The sequence below is a fragment of the Phoenix dactylifera genome, chromosome 6 (genome assembly GCF_051530095.1).
Source record: "Phoenix dactylifera cultivar Ajwa chromosome 6, Ajwa_hap1_PhDact_Kaust_v1.1, whole genome shotgun sequence".
Lineage (NCBI taxonomy): Eukaryota > Viridiplantae > Streptophyta > Magnoliopsida > Arecales > Arecaceae > Phoenix > Phoenix dactylifera.
The window spans coordinates 27,969,061-27,990,257 of NC_143195.1; the positions used below are offsets into that span (position 1 = coordinate 27,969,061).

Genomic DNA, 21,197 nt, shown 5'->3' on the forward strand with positions numbered 1-21,197 from the left:
AAGATAAAACCTCTCTCACCAAGCAAGGAACTATACCCTTCAATACAGGAAATAGCGGTCTTAACGAAGTCTTGCAATGAATTTCAGGAATCAACCTTGACTGTTGTAAAAAATATCTTCCTTTTAGGGTCTTTAAACCTATTAGAAAAATATCTTCCTCGTTGGCAATTGACCTCTGCAACACATGAATCTGGGAGTAGAAGCTATATATTGAAAAAACATCAAATAAACCTCCAAGAGATGCAAAGAAACATTTGAAGATTGGAATCTCAAAGCCGACTTTGTAGCATAAAGCAGAATTCATTCAACAGGTGTGGGCAAAACAGCAACACCAAATGCTAATTAACCTTAGAATTCACAGGTCAGAGTTGCACCCCTCAAGTTATCCCATACATTGGAAAGATAAGATCCCTTATGCTCAAATCTAAAATCCTTCTCATCGAAAGATAGTCAGGCGCTGGTGAATATGTTCAAAACGAATGTCTACTCCTGCCATTAGTTCTTACCTTGTGCCAAGTCTTATGATGACCTAAAAATGCAAAAGCCCATATACCTAATTTTCTTGAACAACAGCACTGTTGCTGGTGGCACATCACTCATACAGTCGGGCACCTAGTAGGATCACCTCTCGTCTGTCTGGTATTGAAGGAATTGCAACCCGGGCATTTGTGCGCCACAATGTGGAAGTGGATATTGGACCTCATTCCACAATCGTTGCAAAGGATCCACACCTGAAAAAAATACAAATTAACAGAAAAATTTAGAACCCATTGGCACTACTGTTTGGCCCAATTTACATTCATTTTATGAAAACTATTTAATTTGGTCTTTCTTACCATTTTGTTCTGGTACATTTCAGGCATTGGTGTCGAAGCAATCTGTAATTTGTTGGAAGGAAATTTGAGTACTTGTCCAGCAAGAATGGCTAGTAATTAGTGAGAAAATCATAGTAAAAATAGCATAGACTACCTCCTGATCAAGTTTTTTCCACACACTGGACATGTCACAAACTGATCTCGAGCAAACAGGGCAAGAAAATCTGCAGCATAATAAACCATGAATATCCTAACCATTACGGGTCATGAGAATTTATCAAAATAAATATAATTTGCATAGGTTTTTCCAGATGAGAAGCAATCAGCTCAATACATTCTTCCTTTTTACTTACTGGAAATGCAGATTCATCTCTTTCAGGCATTCCAGATGTATTGTGTGACCACATGGCAATACACTGATGTCCTTCGTTGACTCAAAGAGATACTGATTACAGAGAAAGAGAGCATCAAATTTGTGAAAAATTAGTAATTGATGACTGACGTAATAATTAATTGATCAAGAAAGCCTACCTCAAAGCAAACAGGGCAATTATGATGCATTGCTCCTTCCACACAATGGTGTGAATCCTTCAGTGCCGTAATATAACAACATCCTGAAATAGATCTTACAAGCCATAAAAAGTAAATATACTCATACCAGAGATGGAAGAAAACCAATTACAAAGAATAATTCCAGGAAAAAAATATACCACATTGATAGCAGTGGAAGAAGTTCTCCTCTCCCCCAGTTCTGTTAAAACGATAAACATAAAGAAGAGTGTGAGGACCAACCAAATCATATAATAACTAAAACAGGACTCAGAATTCAGAATAATGCTATGCAATGTCGCTTGAGAAAATCCGAACCTGCAGATCCCACATCCATCACAATGGTATTGATTCTTAGAAACCTTGAAAAGGAAACCAAGCTTGTCAATTACAAGTTGATCAACACAAAAAATTCTCATCTACTGTAAGACAGAACAAAAAGAGATGTCAAGAATGTGTATCCTGACATTGTCATCGAAGAAATTGCACTTGGCACAAAAGTATTTTCCCATGCAAACCCCACAGTTTGAGCAATATTGTTTAACCTGATTATCAGAAACACTAAAAAACAGATAAGTTTCATGCGGCAGCATTTCATAGCCTCAGAATTGTGAGCAAAGAGGGAGATGATAACGTGGTCCAGAGTTTGATTTTTGAACTTACATCTTGCTCTGTGTCACAGAGGGAGCAGATAACCTGAGACATACAACACAAAGCAAAATAATCAATGCAAGTAATGATTCATTATCTTGAAAGCTTATGATTCCCTCATTAATAAAGAATAAGAAAACTAAAAGAGGAGATAAACAGTTTAGAGGAAAAGGAAGATGTGGGGTCTCTCCAAAAGTGTAGAGTCTTATCCAAAACAAGCACCTTTTCAACAAAATCACAATTTCCAAAATAATATCCCCGAAATTAAAGAAACCAAGTTTGCTCAGCACCATAAAAATTTCGAAAAAGAAAAGGTAAAAAATGGAAGGAAAAGAAATGAGAACCACAAAGAAAAGATCAGAGAATTGAGTATGCACAAAAGTAGTGTATAATATCAAATATATGGATCAATATGAAGTTAAAAGCGCAACCCAACCACAAACCAGCATCTTTTCTTAAAAGAAATGAAAAGAATTCTAATATTTCTCAACATATTCCCGACAATGAAACAGATCCCTTTTTCAAAACTATCAATGAGAAGTCCTCATATAGAACTAATAAGAAGGAAATTGGAAATGGGCAAAACAGTGTGCAATTACAAGCATATCTATCAAAGCGCTAAAAGCGCAACCTTTGTCACTTCGTGTCGAGGAATCTCGTGCCGTTCCCGTAAGTCAATTTCCAGCGAATTCTGATCAAATTCATTCGATAAAAATGAGATTAATTTCATCTTCACGCAAGAAAAAATGTAAATTTTTCGGAACAAAATCTCGGATTAAGACCAAAAAAAGAAGAAGAAGGCAATCAAGAATGTCACCTTCACTTCGTTGTGGCAATGCCTGCAGTCAAAGATCTCGCCACAGCAGGAGGCCCTTATCTTGCATCTCCTCCTATAATGCGAGCACCTAATGCAATCAAACAACATCATCGGAATCAAAATCGAAGCCCGAATTTCGAATATAAAATAGAAAAAAAACACTACTTTGAAGGGATTTCAGACAGTAATATGCAAATAGTAAGATACCCGTGCTGCCCAGACCCCAAGTCCACCTCGTTCAATGCCATTTCCAACCGATCTCTGGAATCCGGATCGCAGCAGAACACCCACTTCCCCCAAAAAATCTTTCCCCTTAAGATCTCAACACCCCCTAATTCACCTAATTACCTGAAACAACCCGGAAATTAAACCATAAAAACACAAAAAAAGATTAGAAATCGAAAACTCATCTATATATCGATCAAGAAAAAAAAAACAAATTTTCCCTTTCACCTCTCAATCCATCTCCATCCTCCTGCCCTCCATTTCTCACCTCTCGTCGTCCACCGACGACGGGATACGCTTCTCCCCGATTCGTTGAGACGGTTAGGGAGAGCCGTAGAGGCCGGAGAGAGAGAGAGAGAGAGAGAGACGGAAGGGTTGGCAGAGACTCTGCGCCCTTCCCCAGAACCACACGTCATCACCAGATACACGAATCTCAAAGCACGCTTCCGGAGAGAAGGGAGAGCGAGAGCCTAGGCGCATTAGCGGTACGGTAACGTTACCGTTGTCCGAGGCGGCGAGGAAAGCGCACGCGGGTGGCGGAGAGGCACAGGGCGGGCGACCATGGGAATCGGGAAACGTGGCGCGCGGTCGGAGATCTACAAGGAGAGGAGGAGGAGGAGGAAGGGTTGGGTCGCGGGCGCGAAGTCACGTGACGCCACGTCAGCGGGGTGTCGGTCAAAAACGGGAAGCCGGGCGTCCGTTGGGTCGGCCCACGGGTGCCGTGGGTGGTTCCGCGAGGGCATGGAATGGACGGACGGATGGAGGGATAAAGGTTGGGCCGCCGAGGCCAGGGATCCGTTGGATGCACGTGGGAGGGAGGAAGGGAGGGAGGTTGGTGGGTCGGCTTCGACTGTGCGGCCGGCAGCGGTTGGATGGGGATGGGTCACGAATCGTGACCTTTTTGGATGAGGGCTTTTGTTGATGAGATTCTTATGGCCAAATAATTGGGATAAAAAGTTGGACCACAGTCGGTGCTTTTTGAGCAAAGCTTTCATCACGCTTTCAAAATCCGGTGCATGAGTGAAACTAGGCTGAAACCGAATCAATGGGATATCCGTACACACACACACACACACACACACATATATATATATATATTAAATACATGTATATTATATTTATTTTATTTAATAAATATAGATCATATAATCAAAGATATTGCTAAGAATATAGTAGGTCAAATTAATAACATATTAATATAGTTATATATTTTTGAAAAAAATTAATGAGTATAATATAAAATTAAATAAGGCTACAAATAGAATCGAATATTCGGATATAGATTAAATAATAATTTATTTATTTCTATTAATAAATTTGGATGCGAAAATGGATCTGAACAAATATCATCCAATCCACTTTAATCCTTAAGCGAAACTAGAGCTAATCATGAGCTGAGCCTTGGGTCTAAACTCTATTCATTTTTAATCGGACTCCATACTCAAGTCCAGCCTATGATCAGCTTTAGGTAAAACTAAGCTTAGTTTAGCGGAAGCAGCCACCTGTGCAGGAGGTATGAGTTTCGATCCCACCTATACATGAAAAGATAAAGTCCGAGCCCTTAAAGTCCCTTTAAATGAGGCGAACATAGCTTAAAAAAAAAAATCGTCACACTTTACATGATGTTGCCAAAACCGAACTTGAAGCACGACAAGGCATAGACCTTCTAGTGAACAGTCGGGATCCCTATGCAGCTACTTGTTTTCATCTCTAAAGCCTTAGGGGAAATTCCATGAACACCGAGATTAAAGGTTTCTCGGATCGACATGATGCTTGCATAGCTAGTTGTGATGATTCAACCAATGCCCTGTCTATTATATCTACTTTTTGCTCATAGCATCAATTTTCTTGTATCATGAAGCACAATCAAGCCTTCTTTTTTTTCTCCCCCTTTTTTTGTGATATAATTGTTTCCCTCTGGCATTGATGCCTACGAAATCATCCATCATCTATTATGTGAATTCCATATTAGATGATTAAATGGCCCGATGCATTTGAGTTCAGGGTACATGATCGAAAAAAACTTATGACAAAAGGAGCAAAGGATGGCCCGATATATTTGAGTTTAGGGTACATGATCGGAAAAAAAATTATGACAAAAGAAGCAAAGGATAACGTTGTAATTGAAGAGCTTGATTAGGATATCCCCGAGCAAGGGAAATTTTTTTTGTTAGACGAGATCCATTGCTGAGCTGGTAAACCAGTTCAATGATAAAAAAACACCGATAAAGAGATGCCTCTCCCTTTTTCTTTTCTTTTTTTTTCTTTCTCTGTGTTTGTCCATGTTTGTTTATGGTTGGACTGGTCCACCAACTCGGCGGTGGACCTGGTCCAATTAATAATTTTTTGGAGTGAACGAGGATCTAAACTCATATTATTTATATGGTTATAATGCAGATCCATCATGCAGCTTAGACGAGAGGAGTTTTCATGCAATAGGATAGTTTTGTTTATGGCAGACCTTCAGATTTGTGCGTAGCAGATGATCACATCAACACAAGCCCCCTACAACCTTACTTTCATTGCCATGTTTGAAACCAAAAGCCAATTGCGCATGGCATCCTACTGCTCCAATTAAATTACTGTTTTGCTGCACAATGAAACTAAAACATGCCCCAGCTGCATGGTCTTGTTACTCTGGATAGCTGTCATATAAGTTTGCTTTCAATTAAAATTACAGATGCATCTTATAACATGAGAGGAAAAAATGTTTGTTGTTGGAGGCATTCAGTATGTGGTGCACTAAGTATCCAGGCTTGGGGAGGCAGTCGGTTAACTCTCCTATTTAACAATTGCCGAGTCTAAAGCTAGATATTTCTGCCAAAAAAAAAAAAGCTGGATGGAGGGATTTTTGTATCCCATCTTTAAGATTTAAAAATTACAAAGAAAAGGTGAAAGGTTGAAAATTGCAATCAAACAACACCTTTACAAAAAATGATGCAAACAATCTTTGTATAGGTTATTTATGCCCAAAAATGTAACAACTGATATAGCATTGCTTCAAATTCAGGAGGAAGACAGGAAATAAGTTTTATTTCTCTAGTGATTGGAACAAGAGCTCAGAATTGTATATTGTGATGTATGACCAACAGCATTTTTTTCCTAAAAGAATAGAGTAGAAAATTCAAGTATCAAGAATCTGGCAAAGATTTATCAGAGCACACGCACCATCTTGTTAATGTGGTTGGTGAAAAATACATGTTGGCAGTAATATTGATACCATTGTGGCACTAAGTTAGATATTGTTGCTCAACACATTGGAAAAGTAAAAGAGAAAGAAGTATTGGTAATTGAGAAAGGTATTCTTGATTTATTTAAATTCATAAAATCCATCAAAAACTTATTTAACCTGTTTAACCCATTTAATTTGACTTGACCTATTTAATAAACGAGTTATGCAGGTCCGATCGGATTATCCGTTTAATAAATAGATCAGGTTCAGACCAGAATTGTTATCTGTTTAATAAATAGGTCGTGTTTGGGTTAATGAATTTTTAACCCGATCCATATCCAACTTAACCTAACCCAATTGCTACCCCTATTTGTTCCTCGAGACTTACCACAAAAATACCAGTAAAGATCACCACATCATTTGAGTGTTGAAGATGGCAAAGGGATGAGCGAAGAGAGATAGGTCCAAGTCCTTCTAATAGACCATGCACTTAAGCCCTTGCTAAGAACCTTTGATAAAATGCCCGCCAAGATGAAGAGGAGAGGAGAGGATCACCTCGCCAAGTCATACTTGGATACATGCCCAAGTATCCATTGGCCCTTCAATTTTGGGTTTCTTCACTTCCTATTGAAGTTACTCATAAGTTAGCTTTTCCACCGAGTTGGATCTCAGCCACCACATGTTTAGAGAGATTTTTTGCAATTTTGAACCTAATATTGGCTGGATACACATCGAAAATTTTTCGTTCCATCCTGAAATTTCCAATTCTTGTTTCCATTCAAAAAAAGCATGTTGGACTTCTGAGTTGTTTCTCTTGACAATTGCTAAGCATGTTCTAGTATGATTTGATTTTGGTAGCGGCAATTTGACCTCTTTTGTGCTTATTGGGGGAGTTGGGGGCCTTGAGGCCCATGTTCTGATCTGAGAAGATTTTGATAGCATAAAATTCTCACATAGATATGTGTTGTTTTGATAGCATAAAAATCTCACTTGGCTATTCACCCTCCTCTCAGATTCCATTAAACCAAGTACCCTAAGATCTTGTGCATTGAAAGCTTAATCCTTGTTAGTTCTGTTGGTGATTTGAAGAATGGTCCTGTCCATCTGGGCAGTGCGACTTAGATCTGGTTGGAAGTAGACTCGGTGGTGTTGCTTATCAATCAGCTTCCAGCTTCTTTTCTGGCATTTTCTATTTATCCACCATTGCAAGATAGTTGTTTCCTAAGAATTCCACCGATGCACAAATTTCAGATGTCTGTAGAGAGGCTAGGCTACTGATTGGCTCTCTAGATGTCTGAGTCATGCCGTCACAATAACTCATGTTGGTTCTCAAATTTTCCGAGACTTAGAAGGATATTGGTAGGAGTAATTGTAATGCTGTTTTGTTTGCTTATATGATTCATACATATTCTGATAAATTTTCTTTTTTCCTTCAAAATTTATTCCACAATCAAATGCCATATAAATTGATAGAGAGATTGACAGAATAACTACGACAAGAGAACTTATAGCTGCACGAAACTTTGCTCTGGCAGATTATGGTAGGGCTTGGCCCTTGCTCTCCAAGTGGATTAAGTGTTGAGCTGGACTAGTGACTAATTGATATATTTCATTTTATTGATTCTCTATTTTGAAAATATAGAAAAAAAGAAGTCACTCCATGGATTTTTTTTTCTTTCAATGCTTGGTATATATTGAACAAAAGATTTTGAAAGAGCGATTGAGACAGTAAAAGGATTGGCTGGAAATTTTTTCTTCTTCCTATTGTAGCATATAATTTTGAGAGAAGATTGGAAATTTCTATCCCATTAGACTAAATCATTTATATCATGAGCACTTTCTTGTTAATTTTCTTTGTAATTTTCTAAATATACTCAGGTACCTATAATTTTTTGTTTATTTTTATTTTCTACCGTGTTTGATTATTTCATTTTCAAATGAAAACATGTTTCTTGTTCTCTGCAAGCAATGGAGAACAATACTAAACAAATAATTTTCTCTCAGAAGAGAATAAGGAAAAGTTATCGAAGTTTCTATCCTATTACCACATTACTAAGTATTTTCAGTTCACATTTTTAATTGCATCTGAAATGCTTCATAAGCCACCAGATAGAGCAACTAGAAAGATTTAGGATCATGAAGAAAAGAAGAATTGCTTCATAAATGCCAAAAGTGAGATGATGCTGGAGTTCAACCTCAACTACATATATACATAATGTTACGGGGGAACTTAGCCACCATGCCCCACGTGACCGGCACGCGCGCCCAGGAAGACTACGGCAGCCCCTTGATCCAGCAATCCGACCCCGAGTCGGACATCTTCGGCTCCGCAGCCCGACCCCGAGTCGGCAGCCCCTTGATCCAGCAATCCGACCCCGAGTCGGACACCTTCGGCTCCGCAGCCCGACCCCGAGTCGGCTGCCCCTTGATCCAGCAATCCGACCCCGAGTCGGACATCTTCGTCTCCGCAGCCCGACCCCGAGTCGGCAGCCCCTTGATCCAGCAATCCGACCCCGAGTCGGACATCTTCGTCTCCGCAGCCCGACCCCGAGTCGGACATCTCTCGACAACGACAGGCTATTCCCCAGAGGCACGCCGCAGCCTCCTGCTCCACTACTCCCTGCAACGGTTGTATCTGGCGCTGCTCCACGATCCCCTGTAACAGCCGTACAAGGTGGAGCTCCACTACGCCCTGTCACGGCCGTACCCAGCGCTGCCCCACGACGCCCTGTAACGGCCGTGTCAGTGGCAGCTCCATCGTGCCCCACGATGACGAACCCCCCTGAAAGACCCCCCAGCCTGGTATATATGCGGCTGGGGGGAGGAGGGGGGGAAAGCAAGAACTTCCAGAGCATTCTCCTGCTTGCTACTATTATCTTTCCTTCTCCTCCAATCTCCTCTGACTTGATCGTCGGAGGGCCCCCACTACCCCAGTGGTGGTGCGAGGCTTGCTTGCAGGTTTCCCGGTGGAAAGTGGAGCGCAATCAACACCAACCAAGGCAACCCAAACGGAACCCCGTTCACACCGCTGTGCCAATCGTTCTCGGTTTGGACCACCAGCAACAGTTGGCGCTAGAAGGAGGGCCCGAATCTCAGAGCGATCGTAATGGCACGGCGAGGTGGTCGTGGAGCTTCCAATGCCTCCGGTCGCGGGGCCTCTCGCGCCTCCGGCCGGGAGGCCGCTGCGTCTCCAACACATTCTCAGCAACACTCCACCGTTCCACCCCCCATTCAGATGGTCGAAGCCGCTCAGTTCGACCAGTTAGCCCAGCAGGTTCGCACCATCGCGGAGGCAGTGCAGAACCTGCAGGGTGTGATGTCTCGGGCGCCGCAGCGGGCCCAGGAGCCGCTGCTCCCTGAGCGCTTACCTGTCCTCCTCAACCCGCGCTCCTTCCTCTCCCATGGGGAGGAGCGCCGGCGCGAGGAAGATTCTCGAGCACGGTCCATTCTGCCGGGACCTTCCCATCGGAGCTGCGCGGGGTACGAGAGGCGGGCCCGGGCGCGTTCCCAGACCCCCCAGTCCTCAAGGAACCCGCGCTCCAGTCGGTCCCCCTCTCGGTGCACTTTGTCTCCCACCCATCGGTCGCGCTCCCTGGACCGGCGGGTGGACGATCTCCACCGACAACTCCAGGTCCTAAAGGGCCACTCCAAAGATCCCTTCGCCGACTTGGAGATCTCCTCCCAGCCGGCGCTTGCCTCGAGGATCCTGCGGACCCCGAATCCGCCGGGGTTTAAAATGCCGGCGATCGAGCCCTATGACGGGGCGGCGGACCCGCGGGATCACGTCGAGAGTTTCAGGACCCTTATGCTCCTCCACGGAGCATCAGATCCTCTCCTCTGCAAGGCCTTCCCGGCGACCCTCCGTGGCCCGGCAAGGGCGTGGTTCGCCGGCTTGGAGGCTAACTCAATCCAGTCCTTCGACCAGTTTACTCGCCTCTTCATCACCCATTTCGCCGTCAGTAGCCGGCGGCGACTGGTCTCCGACTCCCTCTTTGATGTCCGGCAAAACGAGGGAGAAAGCTTGCGGGATTATCTTACCCGATTCAACAAGGCTACGCTGGAAGTCCGGAACCTGAGCCAGGAGGTGGCTCTTTCAGCCCTGAAGCGTGGCTTCCGAAAGGGCAGACTCACCTTCTCCCTGGACAAACGCCTGCCGCGGAGCTTCCCGGAGCTGTTGTCCCGGGCGAACCAGTATGCGGACGCCGAGGAGGCGGCCGCCCACCGGAGCAAGGAGGCCGCCGAGATCCCTCCAAAGCTCGGGAAGAAAAGGCGAAAATAGGCACGCCAGAGGAGGAGCCCGACGCCTCAACGTCGGCGCAGAAGCCTGTCGCCGGCGAGGAACCACGGCGCCCTATGCCCTCGTTCTCCGCCCCGACGTTTCAACCGGTACACTCCTCTCCTGACTCCCCGAGCCCAGATCCTCATGGAAATCAAGGGGCGGGAGGACCTCCCGGTCCCGAGACAGATGAAGAAGATTCCTGGGAGGAGGCCCTCTCGGGCGTACTGTGAGTACCACCGGGACCACGGCCACGACACCGAAGACTGCTTCCAGCTTCGGGACGAGATCGAGGCTCTCATCCGCCGAGGGCGTCTCGGTCGATATGTGAACGACCGACGTCCCCCCGCAGACCCGCGTCCGGCCGACCCGGCCCCTCAGGAGCCTCGGGAGCAGAATCGACACGTCGCGGGCGTGATCCACACTATCACTGGGGGCTGCCCCCGGCCCGAGAGGAACGCAGGGGGCTCGACTGAAGCGTCAGGGGCAGCCGTCGCAAAGAGGCAGAGGGTCGGTAATGTAATCACTTTTTGTGATGAAGATGTAAAGGGGGTTCAGACCCCCCACGATGACGCCATGGTGATCTCCCTCACTATGGCAAACTATGATGTAAGGCGTGCTCGTGTGATTACAAGGAATTCCCAGAGGGAAATTAGGGTGTAAAGAAAGTAAAGAAGAGGTGGAGACTCCGAGGAGCTGGAGATCTGGGATCCCGAAACCTCCATCCGAAGCGGCTGCAATCCCACCGAAAGTGGGTGCCTCCAACCGGAGGCGCCATCGACGTCTCACGAAAAAGACGAAGAGCCAGCGCGGATGAAGAAGAAGCGGACGAAGGAGAAGTCCACACTGCTCCTACCCAGAGGCGCCATCCACGCCTCACGAAAAAGACGAGGATCCGCCGCAGACGAAGCTCCCGCTGCCTCCAGGGGAACGCCACCTCCAAGGGATATTCCGGTCCTCCCCAGTGTTAGGGGAGAGAAGGAATACAAGGGAGAAGAGCATATGGAGGCGCGGTCCCGGATCAAGCGCCTGGTGCGGAGCTCAATCGGGAGGCCGAACTTCAAGGAGGGGAGACGTGATCCCGGATGAAATGCCTAGAGCGGAGTTCCGCCGGGGAGAACCTCCTTGTTGATCCCAGATAAAACGGCTAGTTGGCGGAAGTCGCGAAGGGCGCGCCTCCCGTTCCTTCGGTAGGGGTCTCTCAACCATGCGCCGGAGAGGAGGCCCACGATCCATGGCAACCTGAACAGCTCCGGCTTGGCAGGCTCCATCGCACCTGCACCTATATTTATAGCCAAACTGCGGCCCCCCGGTCGTTCCGATGCGGGTGGCTCCAATAAATGCGGGCGCATTGAATCCGGAGCCGATCCGGCTCTCGAGGCGTATCTTTCCGCGATTTTCTAAGCGTTATTCTCCTTAATCGCGTTCTTTGTGCAGGACACTCCGGGTGGCCTGTACCCCTAGGTCCACATATCTCCGCTCGCGCCCAGGCCGCATCCGCCTCGAAGAACGCGCGTATCGCGGCCGCTTAACTGACACTCCTCGCAAGCAGCAACTGGCGATCCGATTTCCCAGGTAACCCCTCAATTAGCATTTAATGCCCATCTGGTGTTCCCCAGGCGACGCTTGGAGAGGAGGAGAAACACGATCGCAGCTGGCCACGGAGAAATCCCGTCGGGCGGCAAGCGACAGGCGCACGACCAGCGAGCGGAATTTCCCGAGGCTCGGCCCTCGGATGCCAGGCTACCCGATGATCATCCCGGGAGCAGACTAGCCTGAAGCCCCGACCGGTCGCCTCGGCTTGCGCCAGCCTTGGCCGACCAACGAGCGGAATTTTCCGAGGCTCGGCCCTCGGATGCCAGGCTAACCCGATGATCATCCCGGGAGCAGACTAGCCTGAAGCCCCGACCGGTCGCCTCGGCTTGCGCCAGCCTTGGCCGACCAACGAGCGGAATTTTCCGAGGCTCGGCCCTCGGATGCCAGGCTACCCGATGATCATCCTGGGAGCAGACTAGCCTGAAGCCCCGACCGGTCGCCTCGGCTTGCGCCAACCTTGGCCGACCAACGAGCGGAATTTCCCGAGGCTCGGCCCTCGGATGCCAGGCTAACCCGATGATCATCCCGGGAGCAGACTAGCATGAAGCCCCGACCGGTCGCCTCGGCTTGCGCCAGCCTTGGCCGACCAACGAGCGGAATTTCTCGAGGCTCGGCCCTCGGATGCCAGGCTAACCCGATGATCATCCCGGGAGCAGACTAGCCTGAAGCCCCGACCGGTCGCCTCGGCTTGCGCCAGCCTTGGCCGACCAACGAGCGGAATTTCCCGAGGCTCGGCCCTCGGATGCCAGGCTAACCCGATGATCATCCCGGGAGCAGACTAGCCTGAAGCCCCGACCGGTCGCCTCGGCTTGCGCCAGCCTTGGCCGACCAACGAGCGGAATTTTCCGAGGCTCGGCCCTCGGATGCCAGGCTAACCCGATGATCATCCCGGGAGCAGACTAGCCTGAAGCCCCGACCGGTCGCCTCGGCTTGCGCCAGCCTTGGCCGACCAACGAGCGGAATTTCCTGAGGCCTGACAACCCTCGGATGCCAGGCTAACCCGATGATCATCCCGGGAGCAGACTAGCCTGAAGCCCCGACCGGTCGCCTCGGCTTGCGCCCGCCTTGGCCGACCAACGAGCGGAATCTCCCGAAGCTCGGCCCTCGGATGCCAGGCTAACCCGATGGTCATCCCGGAAGCAGACTAGCCTGAAGCCCCGATCGGTCGCCTCGGCTTGCGCCAGCCTTGGCCGACCAACGAGCGGAATCTCCCGAGGCTCGGCCCTCGGATGCCAGGCTAACCCGATGATCATCCCGGGAGCAGACTAGCCTGAAGCCCCGACCGGTCGCCTCGGCTTGCGCCAGCCTTGGCCGACCAACGAGCGGAATTTCCTGAGGCCTAACCCTCGGATGCCTGGCTTAGCGCCGGAAGAAGTTCCTGAGGCCTAACCCTCGGATGCCTGGCCTAGCGCCGGAAGAAGTTCCTGAGGCCTAACCCTCGGATGCCTGGCTTAGCGCCGGAAGAAGTTCCTGAGGCCTAACCCTCGGATGCCTGGCTTAGCGCCGGAAGAAGTTCCTGAGGCCTAACCCTCGGATGCCTGGCTTAGCGCCGGAAGAAGTTCCTGAGGCCTAACCCTCGGATGCCTGGCCTAGCGCCGGAAGAATTCCCTGAGGCCTAACCCTCGGATGCCTGGCCTAGCGCCGGAAGAGTTTCCTGAGGCCTAACCCTCGGATGCCTGGCTTAGCGCCGGAAGAAGTTCCTGAGGCCTAACCCTCGGATGCCTGGCTTAGCGCCGGAAGAAGTCCCTGAGGCCTAACCCTCGGATGCCTGGCTTAGCGCCGGAAGAATTCCCTGAGGCCTAACCCTCAGATACCTGGCCTAGCGCCAGAAGAATTTCAAGAGTCGGGAGTCAGCGAGACGCTACCAAGAGTTAAAAAGAAGAAGGACGAAAGTGAAATGAAGAAACTCTATTTGCATTAACTTTCATTGTTTCAGGGCCGAGACCCATACAACTTGGCAAAACGCCAACACACAAAGAAAAGAACAAAAATACAGAAGGTCAGCTTGGAGGAACCCCCGGGTCGGGAACGCCGGGCACGTCCGCAGGGGGTAGGGAGACGGTTGGAGAAGCAGCAGGCAATGGCGCCGGAGGGGAGTCGAGAAGGGAGATCCCACTCAGGTCAATTTCGGGGTACTTAGCCGACACCCTTGCCAGGCCTTCCTCGAAGCCTAAGACAAAGGAGTCGGACCCCGCGTCCGACATGTCACGGACGAACTCGTCAGACTGACGATAGGCCTGTACCGCCTCCGACATATCACGGGTGAACTCGGCGGACTGACGATAAGCCTGTACCGCCTGACGCCCGATCTCCGCACTCTTCTCGGCCAGCGCCGCCTCTGCCCGCTCCATAATCTGAGCCTTCGCCTCCAAGACCTTCGCCACAATCCGGTCATCCGCCTCGGAGGAGACCCTCAGCAGATCAGCCTGAGCCTCCTTGTGCTTCGCCTCGGCAACAATGCGAGCAGCCTCAGCCTCCTCCAAGCGCGAATGAAGCTCCTGGTCGCTCGCGCCCCAAAGGCGAATCGACGCCATTAAGGAGGGATGTCCGCCGAAATCCTCAGACTGCCAGGTCAGCAACAACCGCCATACGCCATAAAGAAGGCGGGGAGCTCGAAGCGCGCGCGCCTCTCCGAGGGATGGCGGCAATCACGAAGCATCACTCCCTTCACCCGTTCCCCTTCTGGTTCCAGGCTCGAAAGTGGGGGGCTACTGTTACGGGGGAACTTAGCCACCATGCCCCACGTGACCAGCACGCGCGCCCAGGAAGACTACGGCAGCCCCTTGATCCAGCAATCCGACCCCGAGTCGGACATCTTCGGCTCCGCAGCCCGACCCCGAGTCGGCAGCCCCTTGATCCAGTAATCCGACCCCGAGTCGGACACCTTCGGCTCCGCAGCCCGACCCCGAGTCGGCTGCCCCTTGATCCAGCAATCCGACCCCGAGTCGGACATCTTCGTCTCCGCAGCCCGACCCCGAGTCGGCAGCCCCTTGATCCAGCAATCCGACCCCGAGTCGGACATCTTCGTCTCCGCAGCCCGACCCCAAGTCGGACATCTCTCGACAACGACAGGCTATTCCCCAGAGGCACGCCGCAGCCTCCTGCTCCACTACTCCCTGCAACGGTTGTATCTGGCGCTGCTCCACGATCCCCTGTAACAGCCGTACAAGGCGGAGCTCCACTACGCCCTGTCACGGCCGTACCCAGCGCTGCCCCACGACGCCCTGTAATGGCCGTGTCAGTGGCAGCTCCATCGTGCCCCACGATGACGAACCCCCCTGAAAGACCCCCCAGCCTGGTATATATGCGGCTGGGGGAGGAGGGGGGAAAAAAGCAAGAACTTCCAGAGCATTCTCCTACTTGCTACTATTATCTTTCCTTCTCCTCCAATCTCCTCTGACTTGATCGTCGGAGGGCCCCCACTACCCCAGTGGTGGTGCGAGGCTTGCTTGCAGGTTTCCCGGTGGAAAGTGGAGCGCAATCAACACCAACCAAGGCAACCCAAACGGAACCCCGTTCACACCGCTGTGCCAATCGTTCTCGGTTTGGACCACCAGCAACACATAATATTACAATTGCCATAACTATACACAATCTCGCTCATCACTATGATTTTGGATATATATATTGCATGCACCATCTTGATATACCAGCGCATTCTCTAAAAATCATGGGATCCGGTTGTTATATTCATATTTAGTATTTACATCAAATCCTAGGATTTTGCTATTGTATTATACTAGATCCGATCTCCAGTATCTTTCCAATAATCATGAAAATTTATTGTTGTATTCTACTACATCTGGTCCTCCAAATCATAGGGCTCAACTTATATATAAGGCATACTAGTATCAAGAACGCAACAAGAAATTCAACTCCCATTTCCGATACACATTTTTCACATGAAAATATGCATATATGTGGACTCCAATTCATTGAGAAAGGATAGTGGATATGCAGACTCTATCCATGGACAGAAGTGGGGAGTAACTTTTAAGTGTGAAGTGCCATTAGGCCTGCGTGAGCTGGAGTGGGATCAATAGATGTCAGGTGAAGAATAGAGCTGAATTTATGGGTGGAAGTGGGTCTGAGGTCACCGTCGTTAGAGGGGGTTCGGCTACCACTCAGTCTCTTTTCCCACATCACCAACTTCAACAGCATTAGTTCCAACTTCTCAATGGTACTCCAGAAACAACCACATCACTACTTGCCACACTATCAACTCCCCTTCTTTCCACTTCCACTAGAAATTTAGCTACCCACACCCCAAGCCTCCTTATAACACCATTAAAGTGCTTTCTGTTCATCTTTTTTGTGTGGCCATCACATGCATGCACCCTCTTCTTCTCTACACTAATCCACTGACCCCACAAGCTACCAAGAGTGAAATACCTAACAGGCGTGGTTCCTTAGCACGCAACCTTGCCTGCATCCATAGGCAATCCTCTTTTCCTTCTATTTATTTCGTGAGCTGACACATGGGATGACATAGAGGGATAGATCAAGAAACAATTACCCATAAACGAAGCTAACAGCTTCTTTTTAAAATAACAACGGGATGACTTGTTTTATGTCATGCCAAAGTACTCCCACTCCACGCCACTGCTAGCCAAAACAGTGAAAGGAATTACAGAAAGTTGTTTTATGTCATGCCGTGGGCTCATTTGTTTGCTCATAACGGTGGATGACTTTGTTAATTTGGCTTCGAGCCACACAGTTTAGACCTCTCTCAAATATTCTTTTGTTCTAATAAAGATTGCTGCTGCCATGGGCGTATATTGTTTTATGTGGAAGCAAAAAATTTTGAGGCACAAAAAACTGAAGAGTTAAGAGTTTTGTTTGCATAATGTTTAGAAGAGAATAGAGATGATCATGAGATATGATTAAGAGATGTGGTAAAGCTATGGACATGCAGTTTGGTTTTCGTTTTTCCTCATTCGCGTGCTGCATGAGCTGGATATTTAGATGAGGCCATGAATAAGTGGGAGTCTGGCGTGGTTCATGTGGCGTGCAAGTGATGCAAATCCTAATCGCATGTCTATAAAGCACGCTTTTGTATATAATTATTGAAAGATAGAGGTGTCTGCATGTATGATTGCCAAGTTGCCACATCATAAAGTTATGATAATAGGACAAGGGATCTTTATGATATAAATACTATGAGAAGAAATCACTATAATAAAAAATATGCATAGTGACTTATCCCAATCTTCTGGGATCTAATCTTCCTTGCAAGTTTGATAATAACTTCGAAAAGAACATAGACGGCCTGTACTTATAATCAACATGATTCAATTTTCACCAATTGTGCGGACAATGGGCATGTTGTTGCAAAAATGCAGGGTGCCTGAGGGGAGGAATTATTAGAGGGATCAGGTCCTCCATGGATCTAGGATGAAATGAATCTATCTAAGATTTTTTCGTCTTAGATCTACGGTGGACCTTGTCCATCTAATAATTGCTCGTATAAGAGTAGGTTTATCCATATATCGAGCCAATTGATCCAAATGTTTTCATAATTAATGGAGAATTTGGACTCTCGGATGTCTAGAAATATCTATGATGTCATACTTTTTAATAGATTATAGAAAGAAGGGAATATTTTGAGATTGCAGGAGAGGAAAGGTGAGAAGAAGGGAAGCCATCACGGCCACCAACTCGATGCCTTGCTTGCACAACAACCCAATAGTAGTAACCAATGTTGGAAGGCATTCCACCTTGCGTGCTTCGCACAACCAATGGATCAATTGGTTAAGCCAAGAATCTGCCTTCCCTACTTCCACACCTCCTCTCTACCTCACATTGACTTGCTTCCAAGAATCTGCACACTCCTGGTCATATTTAATGCCATCATGTTAAATCGTCCAATTGATACAAGCCATGATCCTATGGGCGATGATGAGAAATATTTTTTTTCAATAGTCACCAAATCCAACCCAATCTAATCATGCAAGAGAGAACAAGGGTTGGGTGGCATGCAGTGTAACCAATCTGGTGGTGCATAGCATTTCTAAGTCAAGCTCTTGCACCTACTTTAATATATCCCTTTATGCATGACATACGTGTATATTATACAAGTGTATAATAAAATCAAAGTCAACAATTTGCTACTTTTGTAGTCAATTTGTAAATTGGTGTCCATAAATATTTGCATTATAACAGCTTCCATGGAGGTCTCCACCGTCCTTCAAAACGGCTAAGCGCATACATAATACATTATGTTAGGTATGTATGTCATTTTCTTCAACATAATGTATGCCATCAGTGCAAAATATATATATATATATATATATATATATATATATATATATATATATATATATATATATATATATATATATATATATATATATATATATATATATATATATATATATATATATTTATTGTTCTCCACTTTATAATATGAGTATAACAACAGTAGTAATTGGTTCTTAACATAATAAAGAGTGACAACAACTGGTAAATGGTTATTAGGGTTTCAAATCCTATCTTTTATATAAATTTTATTTTCTTTGTGAGTAGGAAACTCTTCTTAAGTAGAAAATTTATTGTGTATGTTTCAGGCCCTTCTTCTGTTTCTCCTCTTTGCCAACACTAACCGGCCATCTTAGATCTTTATGAGACCATCCCCAACTTTTGCTAATTTCATGCTAATCATTTTAAAATGTTAGATCTGTGTACCTTTATTTATATATTTTTTTTTATAGTGCAAATTGGTCAATACAGTTGTTGAACTTTAATGCCATAGAATTAATTATCAAAAATTTTCGAATAATTATATAATAATTAAAAAGTTTTGAATAATCAAGAAACAAGATTAGGGGATAGAGTAGTTGTTTATGGGAGGTAAGGGGCCTTGAACCTGGGTGGCGAGATCCTATAAGCAAATACATTTTGGCTAACCTTATCTCTTGGATGTTTGAAAATATTTATGCAATATTCTATTATCAGTGCTTATAAACATTTTTTTTTGGCCAAATATTAAGCAGCACAAGCATGCATGGTACATTAGTCATCGATCAATATGTACTTTAAATTGTAGAAGAATTAACCGGTTATTGAAAACCACTAAATAAAAATTTATGTACATTATGAGTGAAAGATTGTATTCCAGGTAACTCTATGAGGAGTCTCTTCCTTTCATCTGAAATCATGCGAGTAATAGCTTTTTTAATTACCTTAAATTTAGAATTACTTTTCTCATGGCTTGCCAAAAATAAATTAGAATAATTTTCATTCAGAATAAGATGGTATTACTCATTGTTCTTAAGGTGGACAAATATTGATCCAACTTGTCAACCCGACCTATATCCGACCTATAATAAATAGGTTTGGATTTGGAATAAATAGATTCAGATTGTGAATAGGTCAACTTGTCTTGATCTATCTATTAAACGAGTCGAGTTTGGGTTCCAGAATCATAATCCGATTAATCTGTTTAATATTAACCCATTTACTTGCCTATCTTAACAAAAGCAAACTGGTGCCCATACTCAAAGCCAATTGACCCAGCTTCGATGCCCGTTTATATTAATTCTAAAGGGGCTTTTGGAGAGTTCCTCAAGTGGTTAGGGCGAAGGAGTCTAGGGATGAAAGGGTAGGGTAATGGAGTCTAGGGTTTTGCCTTCCCTTGTATAATGTTGATGGGGGTTGTTGTAGAGAACCCACGGAGGCCTTCTTCTTCAATTCCAATGTCGTGAATGGCATCTATGGCTAGGGTTAGGGTTAGGGCTTGGAGGAAAGGGTGGGCAGAGGGTAGAAGAGTCTAGAGTTTTGCTACAACATTGAAGGAGGACATGGTAGAGAACCCAGAAAATCCTTCATCTTTATTTCGGTGCCGTGAATGACAGTTATATTTAGAATTAGTGTTACAGCTCAGAGGAAGAGGTGGTGTAGAGGGTGGAGGAGTCTAGGTTTCACTTGAAGATTTGGTACAGAGCCTGATGAGAGGTTGCCTTCTTCGATTTTGATGCCACAAATAGCAACTACACCAAAAATCTCTCCTTCATCATTGACGAGCTATAGGAGATCCTTAAAGAGGATGTTGGCCTCTCACTAGAACCCTGGCACCTCAAAAGGTCTTTCCTCAGTGAGGTCAATTTCTCCTTCTTTGATCGTTGATTTATCTGTTTATGTTTTTTAGTCCTTGGGAGTTCTATTTGGGGTTTTCAGTTCGAATTTTGATCAAATTATGGGAAGCTGTTTTGTTGGGATCATAATTTATTATCTCTTGTTAGAGAACTAATCCATTGTGATTCTCTATTGAGGCTATTTTCACACTTTTGTTCTTGAGTCTTGATTAGGAATCGAGGCATGATTTGTTTGACCTGGCTGGTGCCTGCTCATGACAATGCTTCTTTAGTTCTTATCATTCTTTATGATATTATAGTTGTTCTTTTGATGATTACTGTCAAGCCCTCTCTCTCTTTGTTCCATGACCAAGAATAGTGATTTGAATTCTGTTTCATATTAGATATAAGAAGAAGTTGTAGTTGCTAAGCATATGTTGGATTTTTAACTATTTTTAACAGTGTATTAAACAAGTTATAGATCTAACATGTTTATTAAACAAGTTAAACAAGTCGAGTCAAGTGATCTGGTTATTAAGCACAGTAGATTTAGATGTCAAATCCTAACCTGTGTAATAAATAGATCAGGGTCAAATTTAAACTTTTCTGACTCCATCTGTATCTGACCTAATGTACGTATGATCCGATCCAACACGATTGCCATCCCAACTGTTTTATAGAATTGAAACTCTGGAGGGATGCCTCATCAAACTTTTCATAGACCAATTCTCTGCACGTGCATCACACGTGCCATGTTCTAGCTTTAATTACGCGACTGTTCTGACCATCCTAGGGATCCACAGCAGTTTTTCTGGCTTGGCTGTCATAAAACAACAACTAGAAGTCGTCCCCAGCATCAACGGTGGAAAATGTAGCATATGCTTGCACCTTCAAGTCCACTAGAAGTCGTCCCCAGCTTCTTTAGTAGTGGTAGCTTGGGGACGGGAAAAAGTCCCAGTTTGTTTTCCACTTAAACCCAAGCAAGCCACCCTTCTACCTCTCAAATAAATAAATTAACATATGC

The 21,197-nt window shown here is 46.1% G+C and overlaps 1 protein-coding gene across 3 annotated transcripts; it reads right to left on the minus strand.

Moving 5' to 3' along the window:
- Nucleotides 1–280: 280 nt before the first annotated feature.
- On the minus strand, nt 281–3,980 carry LOC103715386 (E3 ubiquitin-protein ligase RZFP34-like). 3 transcript variants are annotated; one of them, XM_088723581.2, is made up of 13 exons: nt 3,326–3,980; nt 3,040–3,180; nt 2,833–2,920; nt 2,647–2,706; nt 2,028–2,060; nt 1,832–1,909; nt 1,683–1,726; nt 1,526–1,566; nt 1,347–1,429; nt 1,169–1,260; nt 970–1,039; nt 837–878; nt 281–731 (listed from the first exon to the last, which is right to left on the minus strand). In XM_088723581.2, exons 2-13 carry the CDS (start codon nt 3,078–3,080, stop codon nt 597–599), a joined length of 807 nt encoding a protein of 268 aa, XP_088579707.1. In that variant the 5' UTR covers nt 3,081–3,180; nt 3,326–3,980; the 3' UTR covers nt 281–596. The 3 variants fall into 3 exon arrangements, with proteins under 3 accessions (XP_088579707.1, XP_038974346.2, XP_088579706.1); XM_039118418.3 differs by having other exon boundaries at nt 3,558–3,690; XM_088723580.2 differs by having other exon boundaries at nt 3,286–3,647.
- Nucleotides 3,981–21,197: the final 17,217 nt, after the last annotated feature.

What these genes read in the sequence shown, in the direction of transcription:
- LOC103715386 (XM_088723581.2), bottom strand. Translation starts at nt 3,080, where the DNA reads ATGGCATTGAACGAGGTGGACTTGGGGTCTGGGCAGCACGG. An exon ending in TTGGGGTCTGGGCAGCACGG is followed by an intron (nt 2,921 to 3,039) that starts GTATCTTACTAT and finishes TGATTGCATTAG; the next exon opens with GTGCTCGCATTATAGGAGGA. An exon ending in GATGGATGTGGGATCTGCAG is followed by an intron (nt 1,567 to 1,682) that starts GTTCGGATTTTC and finishes TCGTTTTAACAG; the next exon opens with AACTGGGGGAGAGGAGAACT.